Genomic DNA, 25,176 nt, shown 5'->3' with positions numbered 1-25,176 from the left:
TCTATCAATGAAAATTATATTATTCATGTTGTATTGCTGCATTAGAATATTATAAAGTATTTAAAATCCAGTAAGAAATTTCCATTCCACGGATTTATAAAACTAATGTATTGATACTAATATTTATTCATCAATGAAATGTTTTATTACAAACATATATCAATATAAAAATAGAAATCTAAGTACCTTTTTTAAAACTGTTCACTCAGAACATGTTTTGGCTATATGATGCCATTACCAATAATTTGTATTAATGATTATTATATATTATTATCATATTCGCATTATCATATAGCCGAAACATGTTATGAGAAAACAATTTTAAAAAGAGTACTTAGATTTCCATTTTTTTACATTCAAGAGTAGCCCTAACGGAAGAAAGACATCAATATATCAATATTCATTTCATGGTTTGAATTTCACACATTAGTATTCTTGATGAATACTTCAAGTACAATTACTAATTATTACTATAACTAATCACAATGGTCAGTGAACAATTTTTTGTTTTATTACGTTGCTTCCAAGGAGAAAGTCAGATCAATCGAGACAAGTGAAACGATTTCCTTAGATCCTCATGTACTTAATCCTTATGTAATTTTCCTGTTTGATTTTCAGCACCTCCACCAGCTGCTGATCCAATTCCAGTGAACCCTTGTGTGCCATCTCCATGTGGTCCAAACTCCCAGTGTAGAGACATAGGCGGCTCTCCATCATGCTCTTGCCTACCAGAGTACACAGGAACTCCACCCAACTGCCGACCTGAATGTGTCATCAATTCGGAATGTCGCAGCAACCTGGCCTGTATGAGGGAGAAGTGCAGAGATCCGTGTCCTGGTTCCTGTGGCTTTGGAGCTGTGTGCAATGTCATCAACCACACTCCAATCTGCATGTGTCCTGAAGGCATGACTGGAGATCCATTCACCAACTGTGTTCCAAAGCCGCCTCCTCGTAAGTTGAAGAAATACACGCTATTCTTTTTTGTGTAGTTGAGAAGTTGATATTGTGGTAATTATTCATATTGAATGAAAAAGACTAAGAAATTGTCCAGTTTAAAACCAGTTTATCAGAGATTGACAATGGTGTAATAACCGAAACCGGTCTTTCTAATTATCAATAAATCAGTGGTTTTTTGACAATTTCTTAGTCTTTTTCATTCAACACGCTATTCTCACGTTTTTCTTGTTTAATTTCTTATTTAAAATAGGATTTACATTACTGTTTCCCAATGTCATTTAATGAGTTTGTATTCATAATTAGTTTTAATATATTCAACTGAACTAACTTCATTATTCATAGTTATGCATTCATCATAGCTGATCAGTACTCATTTATTTCCAGGAATTCCCATTGAATTTTCATATTAATTGAGAAATAGACCAAAGAGGTCCACAGGTAAAGCAGATTTTTGCAATGCGTGTAAAGTATGCAATGTATCACTTGATTTTATTACACTTTATCTCAACATTTGATGTTACATCACCGCCAATCTCCTGAGCACATTCTACATCATGCAATATTATTTATGTCCTTGTGTACATAATTTAACTTATAATGACTTTGTGATCTCTTAAATCCAACAAAATTCATTCTCTAAGGAATCAATTATTTAACCTTAATCTCTGTGCTCAGATGAAATCATTATTCTCAAGCAGAACATATCAATAGCTCTATCTAAATCCATTTTCAATTAATGTTATTCTACTAATTTCTATTCAATTTTATTCATATAAAACGAAACTCTATTGCTAGATTTATATTCATATAGAATTTTTATTTTTCGTTTTCCATTAATAATTTTCTAGAAAACGAGCCAATCGAAGCAGATCCGTGCAATCCGTCACCGTGTGGTCCGAACGCCCAGTGTAACAACGGCATCTGCACTTGCCTGCCTGAGTTCCAGGGTGATCCCTACTCGGGATGTCGACCGGAGTGTGTGCTGAACACCGACTGCCCTCGCAACAGAGCCTGCATCCGCAACAAGTGCCTGGACCCATGTCCCGGCACATGTGGCCAGGGCGCACGCTGCGAAGTCATCAACCACATCCCAATGTGCTCTTGTCCTGCCGGAACAGCTGGAAATCCATTCGTACAATGCCAGCCTCAGCAAGGTGAAGACTCAAAACTGAATTATTTAACTCATTGTAAATTATTTTCTAGTTAGATACTGTGATATAGGCTGTTATGAAGTGGATATAATCTCCATTTTTTGTCTTCTGTTTCTCTTTCGCTGTGACAATTCTAGCTTATCGATAGCATATCGACCTCTATTGGACTATTGATGTATAGCAATAATCTCTATTCGAACTTCGCTTTTCTATACAGAGAAACTGAAATTTCAAAAAAAATTCAACACAACTATAAGAAAAATGTGATTTATTTAACTTGATAAAGTTTTTAATTCAAATGTATTTTAAAGTTAGAAGGATTTTGTACTTGAAAAAAATAATTTGAAAGTCAATTTTCAATAAATAGGGAGCTTTGCTGTCTTTGAAGCTACCTTCAAATCCCAGTATTGAAATAATGAATATTTATGCGTTCAAATACCAGTTAATTGATCAATTCGAGTTCCTCTTTTATCATTTTCATATATACTTATGCCTTAAAGTAGTTATTGTTATTTTCTTCAGCTTTCTCCTATGTCTATTACATAGGTATTGAACTTGAGTTTGATAAAAATTTAGTGAGTAAGGAAATTTAATAAAAATCACATTTTTTAACAAACACTATCTGCCAATTGGATATTACTATAGTCTATGTTAGGTACCTTTCATCTCTTTACAAACAAGAATTGATAGAATGTTTGTTTTTATCTGCTACAGCTCCTCCAGTGACACAGCCTTGCATCCCCTCTCCATGTGGGCCCTACAGCCAGTGCCGAGAAGTGAACCAACAAGCTGTCTGCTCCTGTGTGCCTGGTTACATCGGGTCACCACCCACTTGCCGACCCGAGTGCGTCGTCAATTCCGACTGCAACCTGAACCAAGCATGCTCGAACCAGAAGTGCAGAGACCCTTGCCCGGGAACATGCGGTGTGGGAGCGAGATGTCAAGTGATCAACCACAACCCCATCTGCAGCTGTCCGCCGGGAATGACTGGTGATCCTTTCACAAGGTGTCAACCCATCCCGCCACCACTCGCATCACCACCTACCAACCCATGCCAACCATCTCCTTGTGGACCTAATGCTCAGTGCAGGGAAGTCGGAGAGAGTCCTTCCTGTTCGTGTCTGCCGGATTTCATTGGAACGCCACCCAACTGCAGACCCGAGTGTGTCAGCAACAGCGAATGTGCCAGTCACTTGGCGTGCATCAACCAGAAGTGCCGCGATCCTTGCCCCGGAACGTGTGGAACGAATGCTGTGTGCCGGGTTGTCAGTCACACGCCACAGTGTGTCTGCAATGTTGGATACACTGGCGATCCATTCGTGCAATGTATAGTACAACAAGGTAAATTCTTCTCATAAATTCAAATTTTTGTATTTATTTGTAAAAATCTGGTGTGGCGCACTCACACTACTTTCCTTGCCGTTAAGAAAATTGATCATCTGACGCTAGTGTACTTGCGCATCTCAAGTCTACTATTCAAAGTTATGAGACAGCTGGTGATAGGTCAATAACGCTGGAAACACACGAGGTCTGCTATCTCTTCGTAGTGAATGATTTAATAGAACCAACAGTTGCCAACAGTTTGCAATTTAATAATCACATTTTTTCGGATTTCAAGCTTATTTTCAATTCTAGGTCGAAATGTTACTGGACATTAATTGCAGAGATTTTCATGCTCAATCTTTTCCACTTGAAATTTTTTGTTTAAATTGTATATGAAGGCTGATAATTGAGAATCTAAAATCAAACTTTGCATAGATGGGGCAAAGCTCCTGAAATTTTTACAGATATAGGACTTGTTGCAGATGATAGAGCTTATCAATGACTATTCCAGGTATAAATTTGATCAAAATCGTTGGAGCCGTTTTCGAGAAAATCGCGAAAAACACTGTTTTTGACAACATTTTCGCCATTTTAGCCGCCATCTTGGATCGCATTTGATCGAAATTGTTCGTGTCGGATCCTTATAGTTTAAGGAACTTACGTTCCAAATTTCAAGTCATTCCGTTAACTGGGAGATGAGATATCGTGTACACAGACGCACATACACACACACACACACACACATACAGACCAATGCCAAAAAAACACTTTTTCGGACTCACGGGACCTTGAAACGTATAGAAATTTAGAAATTGGGGTACCTTAATTTTTTCGGAAAGCAATACTTTCCTTACCTATGGTAATAGGGCAAGGAAAGTAAAAAATGTATAGTTCTAGATCACCTTAAAAGATTGTAATACTCTAGCTTGAGATTATCTGTTCGAATTTCAATGTTCCGAAAATATATAAGTGGAATAGACAGCTTAAATATGATAATTTAACTCATCATTATTCCATAGAATAAGTATTTGATTAGGAAATAATTCATACTTAGCTTCAAACAATACTTCTAAAAAATTGTTTTTTTTTTTTTTGTAAAGCGTTAAAGAAACATCATTTATTCTGAACTGAACTTGAATCTTTACGTTCTACAATCACGTCGACTTTCACTGAAAATATATCAGCGTATTTCTATACAATCAGAATATGTACTGTGTATATATTCCTCTCCAGTTATTAATTCCTACTATTCTCATCACTTGGTACTGCTAATAAAATCGATTAAGCTGGCCTGTCAAACCTACAATAATCATCACATTACCTTTATATTGTTATTAAAAATAGATATTTTTTTACTTCTCACGATTAATAATAATTGAAACAATTCCATATATCGTGAACATTTTTTCTTTCTTTTTAATTTGCTCTTAGGCGATATTTTTCAACTTAAAATGTTATTCTGTAGTTCAACTATTAGAAATAGAGCAATCCTCTACTTAAATTTGAGGATAGAACTTTCTTCCACTCAATCAATGTTTAGATTAGTATTATTTTATCTTGCAGCTGATCCAGTGCCACAAGAGAGACCTACACCTTGCCAACCCTCCCCGTGTGGAGCGAACGCAGTCTGCCGAGAACAGAACGGTGCTGGCTCATGCGCATGTCTGCCTGAATACATTGGAAATCCCTACGAAGGCTGCAGGCCAGAATGTGTGCTCAACACAGATTGTGCATCGAACCGAGCCTGCATTAGAAACAAGTGTCAAGATCCATGTCCTGGCACTTGTGGGCAGAATGCTGACTGCCAAGTGGTCAACCATTTGCCATCATGCACTTGTAGACCTGGCTATACCGGAGATCCTTTCAGATTCTGCAATCTGATGCCTCCTACACCTCCACGTAAGGATAAATCAATTTATTTTTAAAACTATATCTTAACAATATATAAATACTATTCTTCCATTCATAATTTTTATTATTATAGCTCCATCATGCTGTATTATGAGTAATGAATTACATCAACTACTTCTCATTTGACTAGCAGACCAAAATTATTAACACTTCATCATTTCACAATACAATCATAATTCATGTGTGTGATAACGTTTCCATGTTTTCGATTAACAATTTATATTACAGTTCTTTATGAAGCAGATTTGAAGAAAATATAGAATCAACATTCTAATAATCAAGCCCTTGATTTTAGAGTATTTAATTACGATTGCAATAAAAAGTCAGAGAAAAATTTATCAACATTTCTATATAAAATACTTATTGAATAATTTTTTTTCAATACCATCAAATAAGGGTGATACTTATGCTATAATGCTCTTTATCCAAAAGCAGTACAGTAGAAAATCTTTTTAGAGCACTTTACTATAATTATAGAAATGTACTTATTGTATAGCGTTTTATTAAGAATAAATGTTGTTACACTTCTCTCTTAGTGCTCCGATCTTCTATTGTTATTTTTTTCATAAATTTATTATTCTAATATAAATCTTTATTCCTGAACAGCTGTTCAAGCTGACCCAGTGAATCCATGCCGACCTTCGCCGTGTGGACCGAACAGCCAGTGCAGAGAAGTGAACGGACAAGCAGTGTGCTCCTGTCTACCCGAATACATCGGTTCACCTCCTGGCTGCAGACCTGAGTGTGTGGTCAGCTCGGAATGTCCAACAAACAGAGCTTGTATCAACCAGAAATGTGCCGATCCATGCCCGGGAACGTGTGGCATAAATGCTAACTGCCAGGTCATCAATCACAGTCCAATTTGCAGTTGCAGACCTGGATTCAACGGAGATCCTTTCACACGCTGCTTGCCTATTGGTTAGTTGGAACTTGGAAGCTATTATATCTCAACTTTTCATTAGAAAGCTGAGTAAGCATTCTGTACTATTGTTATCAATTGCAATACGATCTTCTTGTGCCCCGTTTTATTGAAGTATGATAAGAACAATCATACTTGAAACCTTTTGTTTATAATAATGATATATTTGTATTCTTATGTTATCAAATTAAATACAACCATCCATATCCACATATAAATCAGTACCCATGTAGTAGTCTCATTCACCAATAGAAAATTTAAGAAAAGTGAAACCTAGATAATTTGAACCAATTGGATAATCGAGAAAACGGGATGAATAAATAATCCCCATTCATGCTGGAATTTGAAAGTTCATCAAGTTATAATCTTCACATGAATTCTATCATCAGTTTTCGAAAATAAAAAAAAACTGTAGATAAATCACCTCTTTTTGACAATTTGAAAATTGGAATTTACATCGCTACATGAAACTCAACAGTGTCAACTGCTCTGTTGTCTCTATGAAAGCATTTGATCCTGTCTTATCACATCCAAGGAATGTTTATCTGATGTTAAGACTTCCAATTTGGCTTGACTCTCAATTTTGAGTCAACAGATAATGAACTTACTATAACCATGATAAAACAAGCAGTTATGATATGATGTGTGATAATTGGAATTTCAAGTCTAATTATTAATTCGTTTTTGAACCATTTATGACGACACTACAGTCAAGTTATTATTACATTGGAGTGAAATTTAAATGAAAAATTTTGAATAATGGGTAAATGTGTGTTTTTCCACAGTTACCCCACCCCCACCACCGGTGCAAAACATCCCGCAAGACCCGTGCGTACCCACGCCGTGCGGCCCCAACTCGCAATGCCGCGACATCGGCGGCTCGCCCTCCTGCTCGTGTCTGCCAGACTTCACGGGCAGCCCGCCCAACTGCCGACCCGAGTGCGTCATCAACGCCGAGTGCCGCAGCAACCTGGCCTGCATCAACCAGAAGTGCCGCGACCCGTGTCCCGGCTCATGTGGCTTCTCAGCTGTTTGCAACGTCATAAACCACACGCCCATCTGCACCTGTCCTGAAGGCATGACTGGCGATCCGTTCACTAACTGCGTACCTAAGCCACCTCCACGTTAGTATTTTCATCAGACTTTTTTTGTAAAAAAGACAAACAATCACATTCCTCATTTTTTAGGCTTTGGATGATCAATTATTAAAATAGCCAATATGATTAGTGCATGTTGAAGTATTATAAACTATATAAAAGTTCATCAAAGTAAATCTTTTTCCCTTGAGATTTCTTGAAAATACAATGTTATTAACGGTTCATAAAACTCACAGTTCCAACTTCTTATCCATATTCAAACAATATTTTGAATGATGACATGAACTTTAAGTATGAAAATATAATATTTCCAATAATTAAGGTGGGCATGTGATAATGACGAATATATGAGCTGTTAACTAATTATTGATAGGATGGCAATTCTATAAATGCGTTATATACAAATAATTTCATCTTTTGGATGGATTTCCATCTTTGGAATTTCCATCAAGAAATCTATCTAATCGAACAATTTCTTTACCCATTGTACTCGAAAACAGAGTTCATTATTGGAGAGGTAAGTTATTAAGTACTAGTAGGGAACCCGTGCTTCGCAAGGGTCTATTTTAAAACTGCAAAATGAAAACTTGACGTAATAAAAAATTCGAAATTTGAAAATAGGCCTATAACCATCCTCGGTTAATGAAGAATCTATATGCAAAATTTCAAATTAATCAGTTGAGTATATTTCAGACGTGATGATGCGTCAAACATAATTCCCTATTCCTTACGTGTATAAGCCAGTTCTTTCCTTTATTATAGTATAGAAAACTGAAGAATACATAATACTTGAAAACCTCACAGAATCATATTGATTTTTCCAATACATCAATAAATTTTAGTTCGATTAGGATCCTCCTCAATTTGAATCAGGCAGCCTTTTGTTTTCCCAATTCCAAACAAAATACCTAAAATACTCGTTTCACTGGGAATTTGTTCTGATAGTACATGATAACTGAAAAGTATAAATTATTACTTATTTTATTGTGATCTAATCATGTTTTTCTTATGAAATTCAATTATAGGCCTACAGCATGAAGACTATGTCCAATTCATTTGTACTGGTGGCAAAATTTTACATTAAAAATAATTATTTGATAAAATCCAAGTTCAATAATAATGAAAACAAATTCCTTCAAAAAATAATTGATAATAATACGTTTCTAGGGAAAAAATTAAGAACAAAAAAAATGGGAAGCATCGGTGATTCGAACCGAAGAACTATCGCTTCGTAAGCAAGCGTTTTACCGCTGCGCTACATAGACGTTCGTAAATGGTAGTCTTATAACACCATTATAACCTGCTCAAAAAAAACACACTTTGGGATATGGAACTTCATGTAGCCTACGGTAGAATAGATGAATTTGAACATTAATTCTGAAAAATCTAGAAGGAGAATTGAAATTTGGGCTTCCAGGTGCATGAGATTGATATTTTTAGAATCTATGTTCAAAATTTGGAGATCTAAATCATTCCCGTTTTTCCGGTATGCAATCCACAAGTTGACATGTTTTGATGCGAACAAACGAACACACGAACAAACACAACCCTTCTCTCTCTTATTATATAGAAGATTTAGCAAGTTCTTTGAATATGTTAGAAATTAAAATATTGCGATTTTTTTACGATTCATACGCATTTTTACACAAAAAGTTATTAAGCTTTCTGCTGGATCTTGACTACTTTCTAACATATTTCCTATTCTTCCTCTACCTAGAAAACGAACCAATCGAAGCAGATCCATGCAACCCATCGCCGTGCGGTCCAAACGCGCAGTGCAACGATGGCATCTGCACTTGTCTGCCTGAATACCAAGGCGATCCCTACTCAGGTTGCAGACCGGAGTGTGTTATGAACACCGACTGTCCACGAAATAGGGCATGCATCAGGAATAAGTGTGTGGATCCTTGTCCCGGCACTTGTGGCCAGGGAGCCCTGTGTGAGGTCATCAATCACATACCAATGTGCTCTTGTCCTGCTGGCATGGCTGGCAACCCATTCATCGAATGTCGGCCACAGCAAGGTGACGACCAAATTCAATTCAGTTCATATATAACTATTTTCAAAATGTATTGCAAATCACATTACATATGATCAAAAAAGAATAATAGTGATTTCTAATTGAAAAATTGTTTTTATTTTATAAATATATAAATTTATAGAGTTATACATAGCTTTGTATATCTATTGCAGCAGAAGCATTGAAAATATTGGTAGTTCTTTTTAAAAGCAGATAATCACAATATTAAAGATTTGTTATCCTCTATTTCGATTGCAAGTATCAGTTACTTGTTCAATCCATGCTCCAAACTTTGAAATATCCGTATGTTCATGTATTTGATGCTTTACCATTCATATTATTGCATTTCTATTGAATACTGGACTTGCTGATTGCAAACAAGTTGTAAAACTACAACTTATTGCTAAATACACTTGAATTTTCTGACAATTAGATATTTCTATATAATACTTTCTGCTTTCATTGTTACGCAGATTATAATTTATTCACAAACAAAAACTAATAAAATTTTCTTTTGTTTCCATTTTTGTTCCAGCTCCTCCAGTGACACAGCCTTGCATTCCTTCACCATGTGGACCAAACAGCCAGTGCAGAGAAGTGAACAACCAGGCAGTCTGCTCATGTGTGCCTGGATTCATTGGCACGCCACCCACTTGCCGACCTGAATGTGTTGTCAATTCTGACTGCAACTTGAACCAGGCCTGCTCGAACCAGAAGTGCAGAGATCCGTGTCCGGGAACTTGTGGAATTGGAGCAAGATGTCAAGTGATAAACCACAATCCAATCTGCAGCTGTCCACCGGGATTGACAGGCGATCCGTTCCTTAGATGTTCACCAATCCCACCACCTTTAGCAAGTCCTCCAAGCAATCCTTGTCAACCATCGCCTTGTGGACCCAATGCTCAGTGCAGGGAAGTCGGAGAAAGTCCTTCCTGTTCATGTCTACCAGATTTCATAGGAACACCTCCAAACTGTAGACCTGAATGTGTGAGCAACAGTGAATGTCCCAGTAACCTAGCCTGTATCAACCAGAAATGCAGAGATCCTTGTCCAGGAACATGTGGAGCCAATGCTGAATGCAGGGTTGTCAGCCATACACCCCAATGTATCTGCATAGTGGGCTACACTGGTGACCCATTCAGTCAGTGCACCATACAAGCAGATCCCATACCTCAGGAACGACCCACACCTTGTCAACCATCACCATGTGGTGCAAACGCGGTCTGTAGAGAGCAGAACGGTGCAGGATCATGCACATGTCTTCCAGAATACATTGGCAATCCATATGAAGGATGTAGACCAGAATGTGTTGTCAACACTGATTGTGCTCCAACTAGAGCTTGTATCAGAAACAAGTGTCAAGATCCTTGTCCTGGAACCTGTGGACAAAATGCTGACTGCCAAGTGGTCAATCATCTACCGCTATGTACTTGTAGACAGGGCTACACTGGAGATCCGTTCAGATTCTGCAACATCATACCACAGCAAGATCGTGAGTATTATTTACTCTTGCAAACTATTTGCAGTTAACTACACTCATCACTACACAAGGCTACCATCAGTAATAACTACATATTTTGAATCAGGATTTTTTTCTATTATTGAATTCAAATTAATTAATTGAAGTGATTTTAGTATTGAATTCCTATAATCAATCATTTATTAATAGAACCATCAGTTGTAATTTTTAATAACTCAACCATGTAATTGATAATAATGAGCTCTCAGCTATTAAAATGAACATTTTTCCCTGAAAATTTAATGAATATTTGTAATACAGTTGGTGTAATGAAATAAACATTCAATAGACATTGTAGAATTTGATCCATTGGATTTGAATATTTGTATTTTATTAATAGATCTATTCTATTTAAAACAAGCATAAAAAGATACATTATATTTTTTCAGCTGTGCAAGCTCCTCCTTCGAACCCATGCAACCCGTCACCATGTGGCCCCAACAGTCAATGCAGAGAAGTCAACGGACAAGCTGTGTGCTCCTGTCTACCCACCTACATAGGAACTCCACCAGGCTGCAGACCGGAGTGTGTGGTCAGCTCAGAGTGTCCACCCAACAGAGCCTGCATCAACCAGAAATGTGCTGATCCTTGCCCTGGAACCTGTGGACTCAACGCCAACTGCCAAGTCATCAATCACAGTCCCATATGCAGTTGTAGAGCTGGATTTACTGGCGATCCTTTCACAAGATGTCAACCTATACCTCGTGAGTGAAATAAACAATTTTCAACTTACTTCTCAACATGGAATAGTGACAAATTATTTCATGCGCAGATTAATACAGTCTCCTTACCATATTACCATATCACTAGATATACTACTCAAGTGGTGTTCATCCATGATGTATCCATTAATTTATTCAACATTTCGTGAGTCACAGATGATTGGGATTGATTTATTGGTTGATTGATTGATTGAGTACTTTATTTATGTAGATTACAATATATACTGGCTTATTCACTTATATACAATAGCTTACAATACAGAAAATTATAGATGAATTTACATAATATAGACTAAGAAAATAATTATTGAACTGTATATGATATGAAAAAACTCTCTACCAAAAGAGAGATACAACAGGCTCAAACATTTCACTTTTCAGCGTGTATACTCTACAGCTTGGAGTAGAATACTACTTTATGAGAACTACTCAAATCCCAAATTGTAGTTTCTTAGAAAGAAGTATTTTTTAAAAAATATTTAATAGTTTTCTTCTTTGTTACAAGCAATCACAATTTTACATACGATAAACATACAATACAATAATTATATCCAGGGCTCCAAGTTGATAATTATTAAGCATTTAGTAGCATAATTATTTTTTTATTCATTTAATCATTCAGAATTACACAACTTACAGAAAAATACCACAGGCTCACTAATATAAACTACAAACCCCTGTACGAATTGATTTTAAATGTTTATTTTTTCAGCACCTCCTCCGCCAGCTGCTGACCCAATCCCAGTCAATCCTTGCGTTCCATCTCCGTGCGGTCCATACTCACAATGCAGAGACATAGGAGGCTCTCCATCCTGCTCTTGCCTACCAGAGTACACAGGATCTCCTCCCAATTGCCGACCTGAGTGTGTCATCAACTCGGAATGTCGCAGCAACTTGGCCTGTATGAGAGAAAAGTGCCGAGACCCATGTCCTGGATCGTGTGGAGCTGGAGCTGTATGCAACGTCATCAACCACACACCAATCTGCACATGTCCTGAGGGATTCACTGGTGATCCGTTCACTAACTGCTTCCCCAAACCTCCTGAACGTAAGCATTATCCCCAACCACATCATTTTATTAGTATGTATATCACTTTATGTACAGTTCTTAAGTAATGTAAATGTAGATTTCACCTCTGATAAAGGTTGCAAGTACAACAAACATGGATGACTAGAAATTGTGACTTGTTACTCAAGATGATGAACATGATGCAATCCATTGATAAAAATGAAATGGGAAATAACCATACTGCATCTTCTCTCATGTTAGCTTGGTTTTCTAGCTGCGGCAACTTTGGAAGCAGTCACCTACTTTGCTTTGAAGTAAATTAAAAATATATTATCTTTGATAGCCCAATATACAATCCTTTTTCACAAATTACATTATTTTTTACAGCAATTGAACCAGTTGTTGCTGATGATCCTTGCAATCCTTCGCCGTGTGGACCGAACGCTCAATGCAACAACGGCATCTGCACCTGTCTGCCCGAGTTCCAAGGCGATCCCTACTCGGGATGCAGACCAGAATGTGTGCTCAACAACGACTGTCCTCGCAACAGAGCTTGTATTCGAAATAAATGCACAGACCCGTGCCCTGGCACTTGTGGACAGGGAGCCCAGTGTGAAGTCATCAATCACATTCCTATGTGCACTTGTCCTTCGGGAATGGCTGGCAATCCGTTCGTCCAATGTCTTCCCCAACAAGGTAATTCCGAAAAACCAAAAATTGTATACTTGATTTTAAAATATTTGGATCGAATCAATAAATATTCGGCTTATATGAGCTCATGTGGGATGGACAAGACTTATATGGGTAATTTCACAGTATTACTCTTCACGTTTTTTTCCCCCAATACGCATTCAGATAATTGTTATTGGAACCTTGTCAATCTGTATTAATTTCAAACAGAATTACTGCTATCACTGTGACGTAGTTACTATCACTTAACTAAATCATTTTTCACTATTCAATTTTGTACACTGGATGTTTAAAACAAGAATCGATGCCTCTTAATTGTCATTTATATTTGAAATGTATTTCTATTGAAATCATAATCTAGGTTGTATCCATTTTTTTACATCAACATTGTAAATTATGTTATCAATAAGGATTCAGCACAATCAATTACAGTATATTATACATTTTAGCACTCTAGAATCATGAAAATTCTACTTTAATCTTCAATCAACTATTTTCAAACTACACTTGGTCGAAATTAATAAAAGTTTTAATAAGGCTTCTCCTCAATAAATATTAATTCTTTATCTTTATTTATTTTTTCTCAGTTTTTATTTTTATTATCTATAAATATCCATTCATTCTCATGAATTTTAATATTGTATCAGACCCAGTAGTGACGCAGCCATGCTCGCCGTCACCATGCGGCCCCAACAGCCAGTGCCGAGAGGTGAACGGTCAGGCGGTGTGCTCGTGCATACCGGGCTATACGGGCGCCCCGCCCACGTGCCGGCCCGAGTGTGTGGTCAACTCAGACTGCAACCGCAACGAGGCCTGCTCCAACCAGAAATGTCGCAACCCGTGTCCGGGAACCTGCGGCGTGGGGGCTAGGTGCGAGGTTGTCAATCACAACCCCATCTGCAGTTGTCCTCAAGGCTTCACCGGAGATCCTTTCACCAGATGTACACCTATACGTCGTAAGTGCACAGTATGTTATTATAATAGTGATTGATTGATTTACGTCTATACTACCGTAGCTAGGATAGCTTGTATGTGGTCTCACTTGAACTGCATATATGCTGCAATTGTGTGAAATACTATTCATAATATAACTCATTTTGGAACTTCTCCAATAAATCAGAAAGTATCTCCATGATCATTATTCATTTGATTTTCTCTGAAAGTTTTCCTGTGAACTGTTTAAATAACATACTTTCTAGTTTTCACTTCCGACGGTAATTTTTTCAAAAATTGTACGAATATTTCCAGAAGCCTTGATCATTGATTTCTAACTCACTCTAACTTCTGATTTTTGGGTTTAAAATACTTTCAATTTTTCTAGATTTTCGGGAATCAATTTCTCTTATTTTTGAGTACATAATCATTTTTAATCATTATTTTATCATTTTTTCGCGTGACTAGGATAACTCTAAAAAATATTAGCGGGATTTCAGAATAGTTCTAAAGGTTCCGTGTGGCTTTTAATTTATTAATAAAAAATCAACGCACACTTGATAGTACCCTGATAGTACGACGATCAGGATAAAATCAATGAGCTCATCACTCAACCTTTTTTCCCAAATTTCGACAAATACTAAATTAATATGAAAATAGGATTATGTTTCCTTATCTCACAAATCAAGTCTAATTTCTACTTCATAAGTAAATGAACGAAGAATTTTGAATTGATATTGAATACAATCAGAGCTATCTTTGATGACTGTCTTTTTCAAACATCCCAACATTTTATTTATACCCAAACCACCAAAACCCTCTTCACTCTATTTGAAAGTTCAACAATGAATGCTTCATCCTCTTTGAAAGCTCAGCAATTATTTCTTATCTAATTGAAAAATGAATTTCTTTTGCAGCTACCCCACCTCCCCCCGTCCAAGACCCGTGCATCCCCTCGCCCTGCGGCCCCAATTCCCAATGTCGCGTTTCGGGCGACAGTCCCTCCTGCTCCTGCCTGCCCGACTTCATCGGTTCCCCTCCCGCCTGCCGCCCGGAGTGCGTCAGCAACAGCGAATGTCGCAGCAACCTGGCCTGCATCAACCAGAAGTGCCGCGACCCGTGTCCCGGCTCATGTGGCTCCAACGCCCAGTGCAACGTTGTCAGTCACACGCCCCTCTGCACCTGCTCTGACGGCTTTACTGGTAATCCGTTCACGACCTGCAACGTTATACAGTGTAAGTGTATGATTTCAAAACTTCAACTTGAAAGAATCACTCCAACTGCATGCATTTTGTTCATTCACTTGGTTTTAACAAGTTAAAGAATATCTCCTCTCGGCCCAATTTCATAAATGTTTGTTCCTGATAAATTCTAATTCTATCAATATTGTGAAAAAAGTTCAATCAAATTATTTTCTTCAAGTTCAATTTACATTATATCTGCTTATATGAAATGCTTTTAAAACGTGTACACTATATCATTAAAAATTGTATTATCCAGGATTTCAAAACAGAGAATAATGCAAATATTTTACTTTGGCCTTTTTGCATTCATCATCCGCTTTTTCCAGCGCTCAAACAAGAAAATTGTTTTTATAGCTGTAAAATATCTTGGATGTTTCTTGTAAATTTACCATAAGCGCTAATATTTACGTTTTTTGTTTCCATTACAATCTAACACACTTAAACTTTAGGATTAAATTTGAAATATACATGTCGTGGATGTAATATATTGAGCCTTCAACTGTCATTTATTTCCTGTTCGATTTTGCTCAACGCATTTCTACTGAAAGAGGCCCAAATAGCTTACTGCATTGTTGGGTCCAACTGTATAAGTATTAAAGGGCTTTTAAAATATTGGAAGCATGCTAATAATAACCAATAATGATAACTCACTTTTCAAATCGAAAGCACTGATTTTTTATTATCATCTAGTCAATTGCTAAAAATTGTATACCTACATGCATATAATATTTTGAACACTATGCATGTTTTTTTTAAGTATTTCGAGACAGCATAACTTGAGACTTCTCATGTTGTAAATACATGTATTATAGCATAAAAACTTGATGTGTGGTTGCTTTTTTGCTATTTATTATATTAAGATTTTGTATTCTTAGTTCTTTAGTAGGTATGTTCCTAATGTAAGATTTCATATTATCTGAGTGTAACTTTATGTAAATTATGTAAGTAGCTGTACAGAATACGGTATTGTATTTTATATCTAGTCTCAGTTTAGATGTGTTTGTAATATGTTGTAATGTGAATGTATGTTACGATATTATTATTATTGGAAGAGAACATTTCCGCATATTTCATAAATTGAAGTAGAAATTCTATTGAAATGATTTACTTCTTTGCCAATCCAGTTTAAACTTGTGCTCTTTTATTTTCTCCTCATCCAGTAACAATAATATCATACAGTTACATAACAATTAGATAGAATAAGTTATATTTATATATATTAATTTGTTAAGTTCCATAAATAGTATGAGTGATTATGAAGGTAAAGTTCACTAAATCATATCCAGTGCAATAATTAATGTGTATATTTCTTTCAGAACTTATGAGGTAAGCGAATTTTACTCAAATACTAATTTTGATCCAAATGATGGTGTTTATTACATCATGCGTGTTAGTTATAAGAATTGAATGTATTCCACAATTTTAGTTTTATTCAATAGAAGAATACAGAGTTTATAAAAGTTTATTAGTTTACATTGAATGAAACCTAAGTATTACATGATTGAAAAAAAACTTCGGAATGCATGTAGCTAATTTGTTTGTAAAATAATAGAGTAAGAATTTAAAGTAGTCCATTCTTCAATAATGGGATTAGGAAGATATTTTGGAGCACATCAAATTCAAGTCGGTGCTAAAAATTTATGGGAAAATTCATGACCAAAACAACTCAAACTCAGATATGCATGCATGCTTCCCTCTAACTCACAAATGCTTCAATTAATACACGTTTACGTTGTTTACTATTTGTAGATCGTTTATTTTCAACTTGTTTTATATTTTTCGCAACCAATAGTCACACCCCTGGCTCAAGAGAGACCCACTCCTTGTATGCCATCACCTTGTGGTGCCAACGCTCAGTGCCGGGAACAAAATGGCGCCGGTTCTTGCACGTGTCTGCCGGAATACATTGGAAATCCGTACGAAGGCTGCAGACCTGAATGTGTCATCAATTCGGATTGTGCGCCTATGCTGGCCTGTATCAGGAACAAGTGTCAGGACCCATGTCCCGGCACCTGTGGTCAGAACGCCGACTGTCAGGTGGTCAATCATCTGCCATCTTGCATTTGTCGTCCTGGCTTCACTGGCGATCCATTCAGAGGCTGCTCGCCGATACCGCCACCTCGTAAGTTGCAGAAAATCGTCAAAAATCAATTTGATATGAATAAGATAGTTTAATTACGTTTTTATATTTCTTATCAAGTTTTCAGGCTATCGACAGATAGAACTTTTATACCAGATAAAAAAGATACAGTATATATCTTTTACAACCTGAAGATGGTGTGAACACTGAAACTGGTTCTTTTATTTTTTTAATCTTAATTTATTATTTTAATTTATTTCAAAAAAGGGTACTATAATTCTATTTTATAAATGTTGACAGATAATTTGACTTCTTGTGAGGCCGGACTCCATTAATAAGGAATTAATAAAGAAATTGAAAAGGCATTTTTCTAAACATCAGATGAAATCAAGAAGTAGTGATTAGTTCATGAGATGAACGTCTGAAATCAACATTTTTAATAATCTCTTAATTGTAAACTAAGATTTCCATCTTTAAAATGTTCCCCACTTCAGTTACAGTTATCTACCACTATACTTGAATGCTGCGATTATATTCATTAGCTTATTCGTTCATGAGAAGACTAGCTGAATGTGGAAAATTTCTAATATTTTCCTCTCTATTCAAAACTATGAATTTATATATTAAAAGTTTAACTTCTTTAGATAACTAATTCACTTGTGTTCATCATGATCCGTTGTGGAATATAAATAGATATTTCAATTATTCTTATCATATTTCGATTGTAATGCGCACATTCAATAAAAAAACCCTTTCATTAACAGCTCTACAAGCGCCTCCATCAAACCCATGCAACCCGTCACCATGTGGACCCAACAGCCAGTGCAGAGAAGTCAACGGACAAGCTGTGTGCTCCTGTCTACCCACCTACATAGGAACTCCACCAGGCTGCAGACCGGAGTGTGTGGTCAGCTCAGAGTGTCCACCCAACAGAGCCTGCATCAACCAGAAATGTGCCGATCCTTGTCCTGGAACGTGTGGACAGAATGCCAACTGCCAAGTCATCAATCACAGTCCAATCTGCAGTTGTAGAGCTGGATTCACAGGAGATCCATTCACTCGTTGTTACCCAGTTCCGCGTGAGTTCATTCATGTATTAGTTCAATTCAATTGAGAATGTTTGCCAGTAATAAATTATTACTAATAATTATTACTTATTAATTTATTGATGCAGGTGTATTCATCGTCATGATAAATTTGAAAATTATTAACGTCAATGAATTGATCATTTCTTTTACTTCTCAGTTGTATTAGAAAAGTATTACCATTGTTAGGTTATAGTATGACATCCTGGAAGTATCATTTCCACTGTTTTTTTTTCAAGAGATATTAAATAATGGTTTTTATGACCAACCAATATAATTTATTCAGTGTTTTCGTCTTCCTTATGTGATTTATTGTTATGTATGCAATGATACAACTTTTAGAAAATTCAATCCATTCCAATCTTCTTCTTTTTGTTAATATTAATGATTCTTCTAATATTCATGATAATTATAATTTGTCTATAAATAATATATCAAATCAATTTTAACAATAATACGTTCACAAATCCGGTGGAATAGTACCGTATTTATTGGATCGAGTATGATATCAGTTGAGTTTTCATAAAAATGAATGTATTGTTCTAATAACTTTGATATCTCTGATAACAGAAATGTACCAACCAAGTCATTCAATAGCCATTCATTTTATTTATATAATCAAATCAAGCACCTAATTATTTAAACAAAAATTCACCACACCACTAATTTTTATCCATGATATTATTCTTCACAGCTCCAGCCCAAGCCCCACCCGAGCCAGTCTACGTGAACCCATGTGTGCCATCACCCTGCGGGCCCTACTCGCAATGCCGCGACATCGGCGGTTCTCCATCGTGCTCGTGTCTGCCCGAGTACACAGGCGTGCCGCCCAACTGCCGACCCGAGTGCGTCATCAGCGCCGAGTGCCAGAGCAACCTGGCCTGCATGCGTGAGAAGTGCCGCGACCCGTGTCCCGGCTCATGCGGCGCCGGCGCTCAGTGCTCCGTTGTCAACCACACGCCCATCTGCACCTGTCCCGAAGGATTCACCGGTGACCCGTTCACCAACTGCTTCCCGAAACCACCTCCACGTAAGTGCTTGAACATTTCATGTTCCAGTTGAAATTTCTAAGCCAATAATGTGATATTCTCGACTTCACAGAATAATTTAATACAAAGTCATCAATGACAGTATTTCGGACGGGTGATTTGTTATTTCTTTTGAGATAACTCTGAAATTTGTATTATTCTCAGTCCCATTGTTACTCTACGAAATATCATTTAATGCTCCTATTAGTAGAAAATGTTCTTTGAACCTACTGTTCAAGTTGATGCATATGGATATCAGAGTTGGCAATTTCTCATTCCGTTTCAAATAATGTTGAACATTCAATTATAATCCAATCACGAATTCAAAATATTATTTATTTGATTTATACTCTAATAACTAATAGAAACCTTGTGATAATTTATTATAACTCCCATATTAATTTTAATTTTTTCATTTCAGCAATTGAACCACTTCAGACCGATCCTTGCAACCCATCACCATGTGGACCAAACGCGCAATGCAACAATGGCATATGTACATGCTTGCCAGAATTCCAGGGAGATCCATACACTGGCTGTAGGCCTGAGTGTGTGCTCAACACAGACTGTCCAAGAGATAAGGCCTGTATCCGCAACAAGTGCACAGATCCCTGTCCAGGTACCTGTGGACAAGATGCGAGATGTGATGTCATCAATCACATTCCAGTGTGTAGTTGCCCTGAGAGGATGTCAGGAAATCCGTTCGTACAATGTAGACCACAACAAGATCCAGTTGTTACTCAACCTTGCAACCCATCACCTTGTGGACCATTCAGTCAATGTAGAGAGATCAATGGACAAGCGGTATGTTCTTGTGTACCTGGCTATATTGGCAGTCCACCAGCCTGTAGACCAGAGTGTGTGGTCAGCTCAGATTGTAATCTCAATCAGGCTTGTTCCAATCAGAAATGTAGAGACCCTTGTCAGGGAACTTGTGGAGTAGGAGCTAGATGCCAAGTTATAAACCACAATCCAATCTGTAGTTGTCCCACTGGAATGACTGGAGATCCATTTGTGAGATGTATACCACAACCACCTCCACAGGCAGCACCACCTACAAACCCTTGTCAACCTTCTCCATGTGGACCCAACTCTCAGTGCAGAGTATCTGGAGAAAGTCCATCCTGTTCATGTTTGCCTGACTTCATTGGAACACCTCCGAATTGCAGACCTGAGTGTGTCAGTAACAGTGAGTGTGCTAGCAACCTAGCATGTATCAACCAGAAATGTAGAGACCCATGTCCAGGCACATGTGGGGCAAATGCTGATTGTAGAGTTGTCAGTCACACTCCTCAATGCATGTGTATCACAGGATACACTGGCGATCCTTTCCTTCAATGTACTGTCATACAAGCAGCTCCCATCCCACAAGAGAGACCAACTCCTTGTATGCCATCACCATGTGGAGCTAATGCTGTTTGCAGAGAGCAAAATAATGCAGGTTCATGCTCCTGTCTCCCAGAATATATTGGAAATCCGTATGAAGGATGTAGACCTGAGTGTGTCATCAACACTGATTGTGCACAGAATAGAGCATGTATCAGGAACAAGTGTCAAGACCCATGCCCTGGCACTTGTGGACAGAATGCTGATTGCCAGGTGGTGAATCATCTGCCACTGTGTACTTGCAGGACTGGTTACACTGGAGATCCTTTCAGATTCTGCAACATCATTCCTCAGCAAGCACGTAAGTTCGATATTCATTGTTTTCGAAAAATACTTATTTCACATTATACATTGTAGATAATACACAATTGAAGTAACAATGTTTTATTTTTGTGTACCTATTCAATATATTTATATATTGATTGGAAGCTGATTCAAGATCTCTTCAATTTCTGGAGGTTACTTGAATTTTATTCATATAACATGAAATAGTTTCAATAACTAGCTATTTGAATTGAACAAAAACAATTATTGATTGTACAAGAGTGAGTTGCCAATTTATGTCAAGTTATCGCAGGATAACTGATAGTTTCTCAGTAGAATAATCAAATTCATTGAAAAACTCCCATCCTCAATTAAGTGAGTGCTACCACTCAAATCTTTGATTGTATTTTCACATATTTCATTGTACATTATTCGTTTGTGAATAAATATTCATTCTAATGATAACTTATTTCTTTTTCTGTGAATAATAAATAAAATTACTGTAATTTTCACAGCTCAACAACTGCCACCATCGAACCCTTGCAACCCATCACCGTGTGGGCCGAACAGCCAGTGCAGAGAAGTTAACGGACAAGCTGTGTGCTCATGTCTGCCCAACTACATTGGAACTCCACCAGGCTGCAGACCAGAGTGTGTGGTCAGCTCAGAGTGTCCACCCAACAGGGCATGCATCAATCAGAAATGTGCTGATCCTTGCCCTGGAACGTGTGGCCAGAATGCCAACTGCCAAGTTATCAACCACAGTCCAATCTGCAGCTGTCAACAGGGATTCACTGGAGATCCGTTCACTAGATGTTTCCCCATACCACCACGTAAGTTTCTAAAAAATCCAAATAAATCTTAGTTTGAGAAAATATAATTGTATAAACATTAATACACTCTATTGATTTTATTCACATAATTTGTTTTTGCAAGCTGTTTTTTTTCAAAATCATTATAATCTATTCACAATAATCCATGCATATCAAGAAGTTGTCATTTTAATCATATTTTCAATAGTATTTACTATCCTCAAAAATGTATTCATCAATACTTATAAAGTTATTCCTTTCTCTTGTTTCACTAACATAATCGTACAATGCTTTTTAAACTATTCTCCCTAGTAACTCAATCTCTATAATTCAATTCTAACTTCACTCCAACCATTTTTATAGCCACTTCCCAATGAAGCCACATTCCATCAATTTAAAAATAATCATCATCACTAATTTTAAAATCAAACCCCTCATTCTAAACTCTTGCTCGTCCTTTTTTCTTCATTTTATCTTTTTTCAAATCTGTTCTCATTCTTTTTTTAGCACCACAACAAGCACCCCAAACACCAATCAACCCATGTGTACCATCTCCTTGTGGGCCAAACTCTCAGTGCAGAGACATTGGAGGCACACCTTCATGTTCCTGCTTGCCAGAGTACACTGGAAGTCCACCCAACTGTCGACCCGAGTGTGTCATCAGCTCAGAGTGTCGCAGCAACTTGGCCTGTATGAGAGAGAAGTGCAGAGACCCATGTCCTGGTTCGTGTGGAGCCAATGCTCAGTGTAGTGTTATCAACCACACGCCCATCTGCACTTGTCCTGAAGGAATGACTGGTGATCCATTCACCGTTTGTTCTCCTCTGCCACCACCAAGTGAGTAGTGAAAACCTGTCTGGCTTCTATCTTTAAAGAAAAATATAATTGATGATTCAGAATTGACCAATATCTCTCTTTTGTCATATTTCATCTTGTATGATTTGTGACTGCTAATTAAAGAATTTGGCACATCATTGTTGGAGATATGAGCTAGTCATTTCCAATTAAAATAAGAGTCTACTCTGTTATTTAATAGTGAGAATAACATTTTGATCACTACTCTCTCTGAATGAAAATAATTGATAAAAATCCTTGGCTACTAGTGTTTGATAATGGTGTAAGGATTGAAAATAGTTTCTTGTTATTTTAATAAATTAAATATACCTTAGTTACTACTTCAAATGTTTCCATAGTTTTGATGGTATTTAATATTAAATTTGTTTGGATTTGATTATGAATTTTGTTTTATCACAGACAGCTGTCATAATTGTAGAAAATCCATTTACCAAATCTCATCAAATAATTCATCATTATCTGTTGAAAATCCATTCATCAAATCTCATCAAAGAATTCATCATTATCTCAAATAATGAAGTTGGTTTAATCTTTGTTTCAGCTCAACCACCATTGGCAACAGATCCTTGCAACCCATCACCGTGTGGACCAAATGCACAGTGCAACAATGGAATCTGTACTTGTTTGCCTGAATTCCAAGGGGATCCATACAGTGGTTGTCGACCAGAGTGTGTACTCAATACTGACTGTCCCAGAGATAAGGCTTGTATCCGCAACAAATGTACTGACCCTTGCCCAGGAACTTGTGGACAGGATGCAAGATGTGATGTTATCAATCATATTCCAGTGTGTAGTTGCCCTGAGAGGATGTCTGGCAACCCATTTGTGCAGTGTAGGCCACAACAAGATCCAGTTGTTACACAACCATGCAATCCATCACCATGTGGACCATTCAGTCAGTGTAGGGAGATCAATGGACAGGCTGTATGCTCTTGTGTCCCTGGATACATTGGAAGTCCACCACAATGTCGACCAGAATGTGTTGTGAGCTCTGATTGTAACCTGAATCAGGCATGTATGAATCAGAAGTGTAGAGATCCATGCCCAGGTACATGTGGTGTGGGAGCTAGGTGTCAAGTTATCAATCACAATCCGATTTGTAGTTGTCCAACTGGAATGACTGGAGATCCGTTTGTCAGATGTATTCCACAGCCACCACCACAAGCGGCTCCACCCACAAACCCATGTCAACCATCACCATGTGGACCCAACTCCCAATGTAGAGTAGCTGGAGAAAGTCCATCTTGTTCATGTCTACCAGATTTCATTGGTACGCCTCCGAATTGCCGACCTGAATGTGTTAGTAACAGTGAATGTGCCAGTAACTTGGCCTGTATCAACCAGAAATGTAGAGACCCTTGTCCAGGAACCTGTGGACAGAATGCAGAGTGCAGAGTGGTCAGTCATACACCACAATGTGTTTGCTTGCCTGGATATACTGGTGATGCCTTTATTCAGTGCTCCATACAACAAGCTGCACCAATACCTCAGGAAAGACCCACTCCATGCATACCATCTCCATGTGGTGCAAATGCTGTCTGCAGAGAACAAAATGGAGCCGGCTCTTGTACTTGCTTGCCTGATTATGTTGGGAACCCGTATGAAGGATGTAGACCAGAGTGCGTGATCAACACTGATTGTCCATCGAACAGAGCCTGTATCAGAAGCAAGTGTCAAGATCCTTGCCCTGGTACCTGTGGACAAAACGCTGACTGTCAAGTGGTTAATCATCTACCTCTTTGTACTTGCCGATCTGGTTTCACTGGAGATCCATTTAGAAGCTGTTCACCTATACCTCCACCACGTAAGTCTTCATCAAAGCTCCTTTTCCATCATAGAATGAATTACAAGTATATTCAATATGGATCAATAATAATATAATTTTTTTTCATATAGGCCTAATCATCTTCAATAGTGGAATTAATGAATCAAACTTCCTTTCAACTTATTCAATTCATATTCAATTGTAATTAATTCTGATTATCCTATCTATACAACTCTTAATATATTTTTTGGATTTATAACACAGCTAATGTCAAAGCTTCTTTCATAGCAGAGCTTTTTAAATTTTTATTCACTTCAATCTTTGTTGGAAATTGTTTCATTCACTTCAGTCTTAGTTTAAATTTCTATACGAATTGGATAACTAAAAAATTCAACATATTTTCCAC

At 37.3% G+C, this 25,176-nt stretch overlaps 1 protein-coding gene across 1 annotated transcript in view; it reads left to right on the top strand.

Annotated features, from left to right (window-relative positions):
* The window catches only part of LOC111052168, a 389,458-nt gene that overhangs the window by 312,292 nt on the left and 51,990 nt on the right, over window positions 1-25,176 (top strand). Inside the window, exons 106-125 of the mRNA XM_039436353.1 lie at window positions 619-951; window positions 1,806-2,111; window positions 2,823-3,449; window positions 4,995-5,330; window positions 5,949-6,260; window positions 7,047-7,385; window positions 9,076-9,381; window positions 9,914-10,870; window positions 11,287-11,601; window positions 12,332-12,667; window positions 13,016-13,324; window positions 13,966-14,274; window positions 15,169-15,486; window positions 17,288-17,617; window positions 18,340-18,654; window positions 19,355-19,690; window positions 20,110-21,375; window positions 21,854-22,171; window positions 22,658-22,987; window positions 23,547-24,809. Of these exons, the coding sequence (XP_039292287.1) occupies window positions 619-951; window positions 1,806-2,111; window positions 2,823-3,449; window positions 4,995-5,330; window positions 5,949-6,260; window positions 7,047-7,385; window positions 9,076-9,381; window positions 9,914-10,870; window positions 11,287-11,601; window positions 12,332-12,667; window positions 13,016-13,324; window positions 13,966-14,274; window positions 15,169-15,486; window positions 17,288-17,617; window positions 18,340-18,654; window positions 19,355-19,690; window positions 20,110-21,375; window positions 21,854-22,171; window positions 22,658-22,987; window positions 23,547-24,809 (9,261 nt within the window). The remainder of the gene's footprint in view (window positions 1-618; window positions 952-1,805; window positions 2,112-2,822; window positions 3,450-4,994; window positions 5,331-5,948; window positions 6,261-7,046; window positions 7,386-9,075; window positions 9,382-9,913; window positions 10,871-11,286; window positions 11,602-12,331; window positions 12,668-13,015; window positions 13,325-13,965; window positions 14,275-15,168; window positions 15,487-17,287; window positions 17,618-18,339; window positions 18,655-19,354; window positions 19,691-20,109; window positions 21,376-21,853; window positions 22,172-22,657; window positions 22,988-23,546; window positions 24,810-25,176) is intronic.

This window comes from Nilaparvata lugens, chromosome 10 (genome assembly GCF_014356525.2).
Source record: "Nilaparvata lugens isolate BPH chromosome 10, ASM1435652v1, whole genome shotgun sequence".
NCBI classification, from domain to species: Eukaryota; Metazoa; Arthropoda; class Insecta; order Hemiptera; family Delphacidae; genus Nilaparvata; species Nilaparvata lugens.
This window is presented reverse-complemented; position numbering and strand designations above follow the sequence as displayed.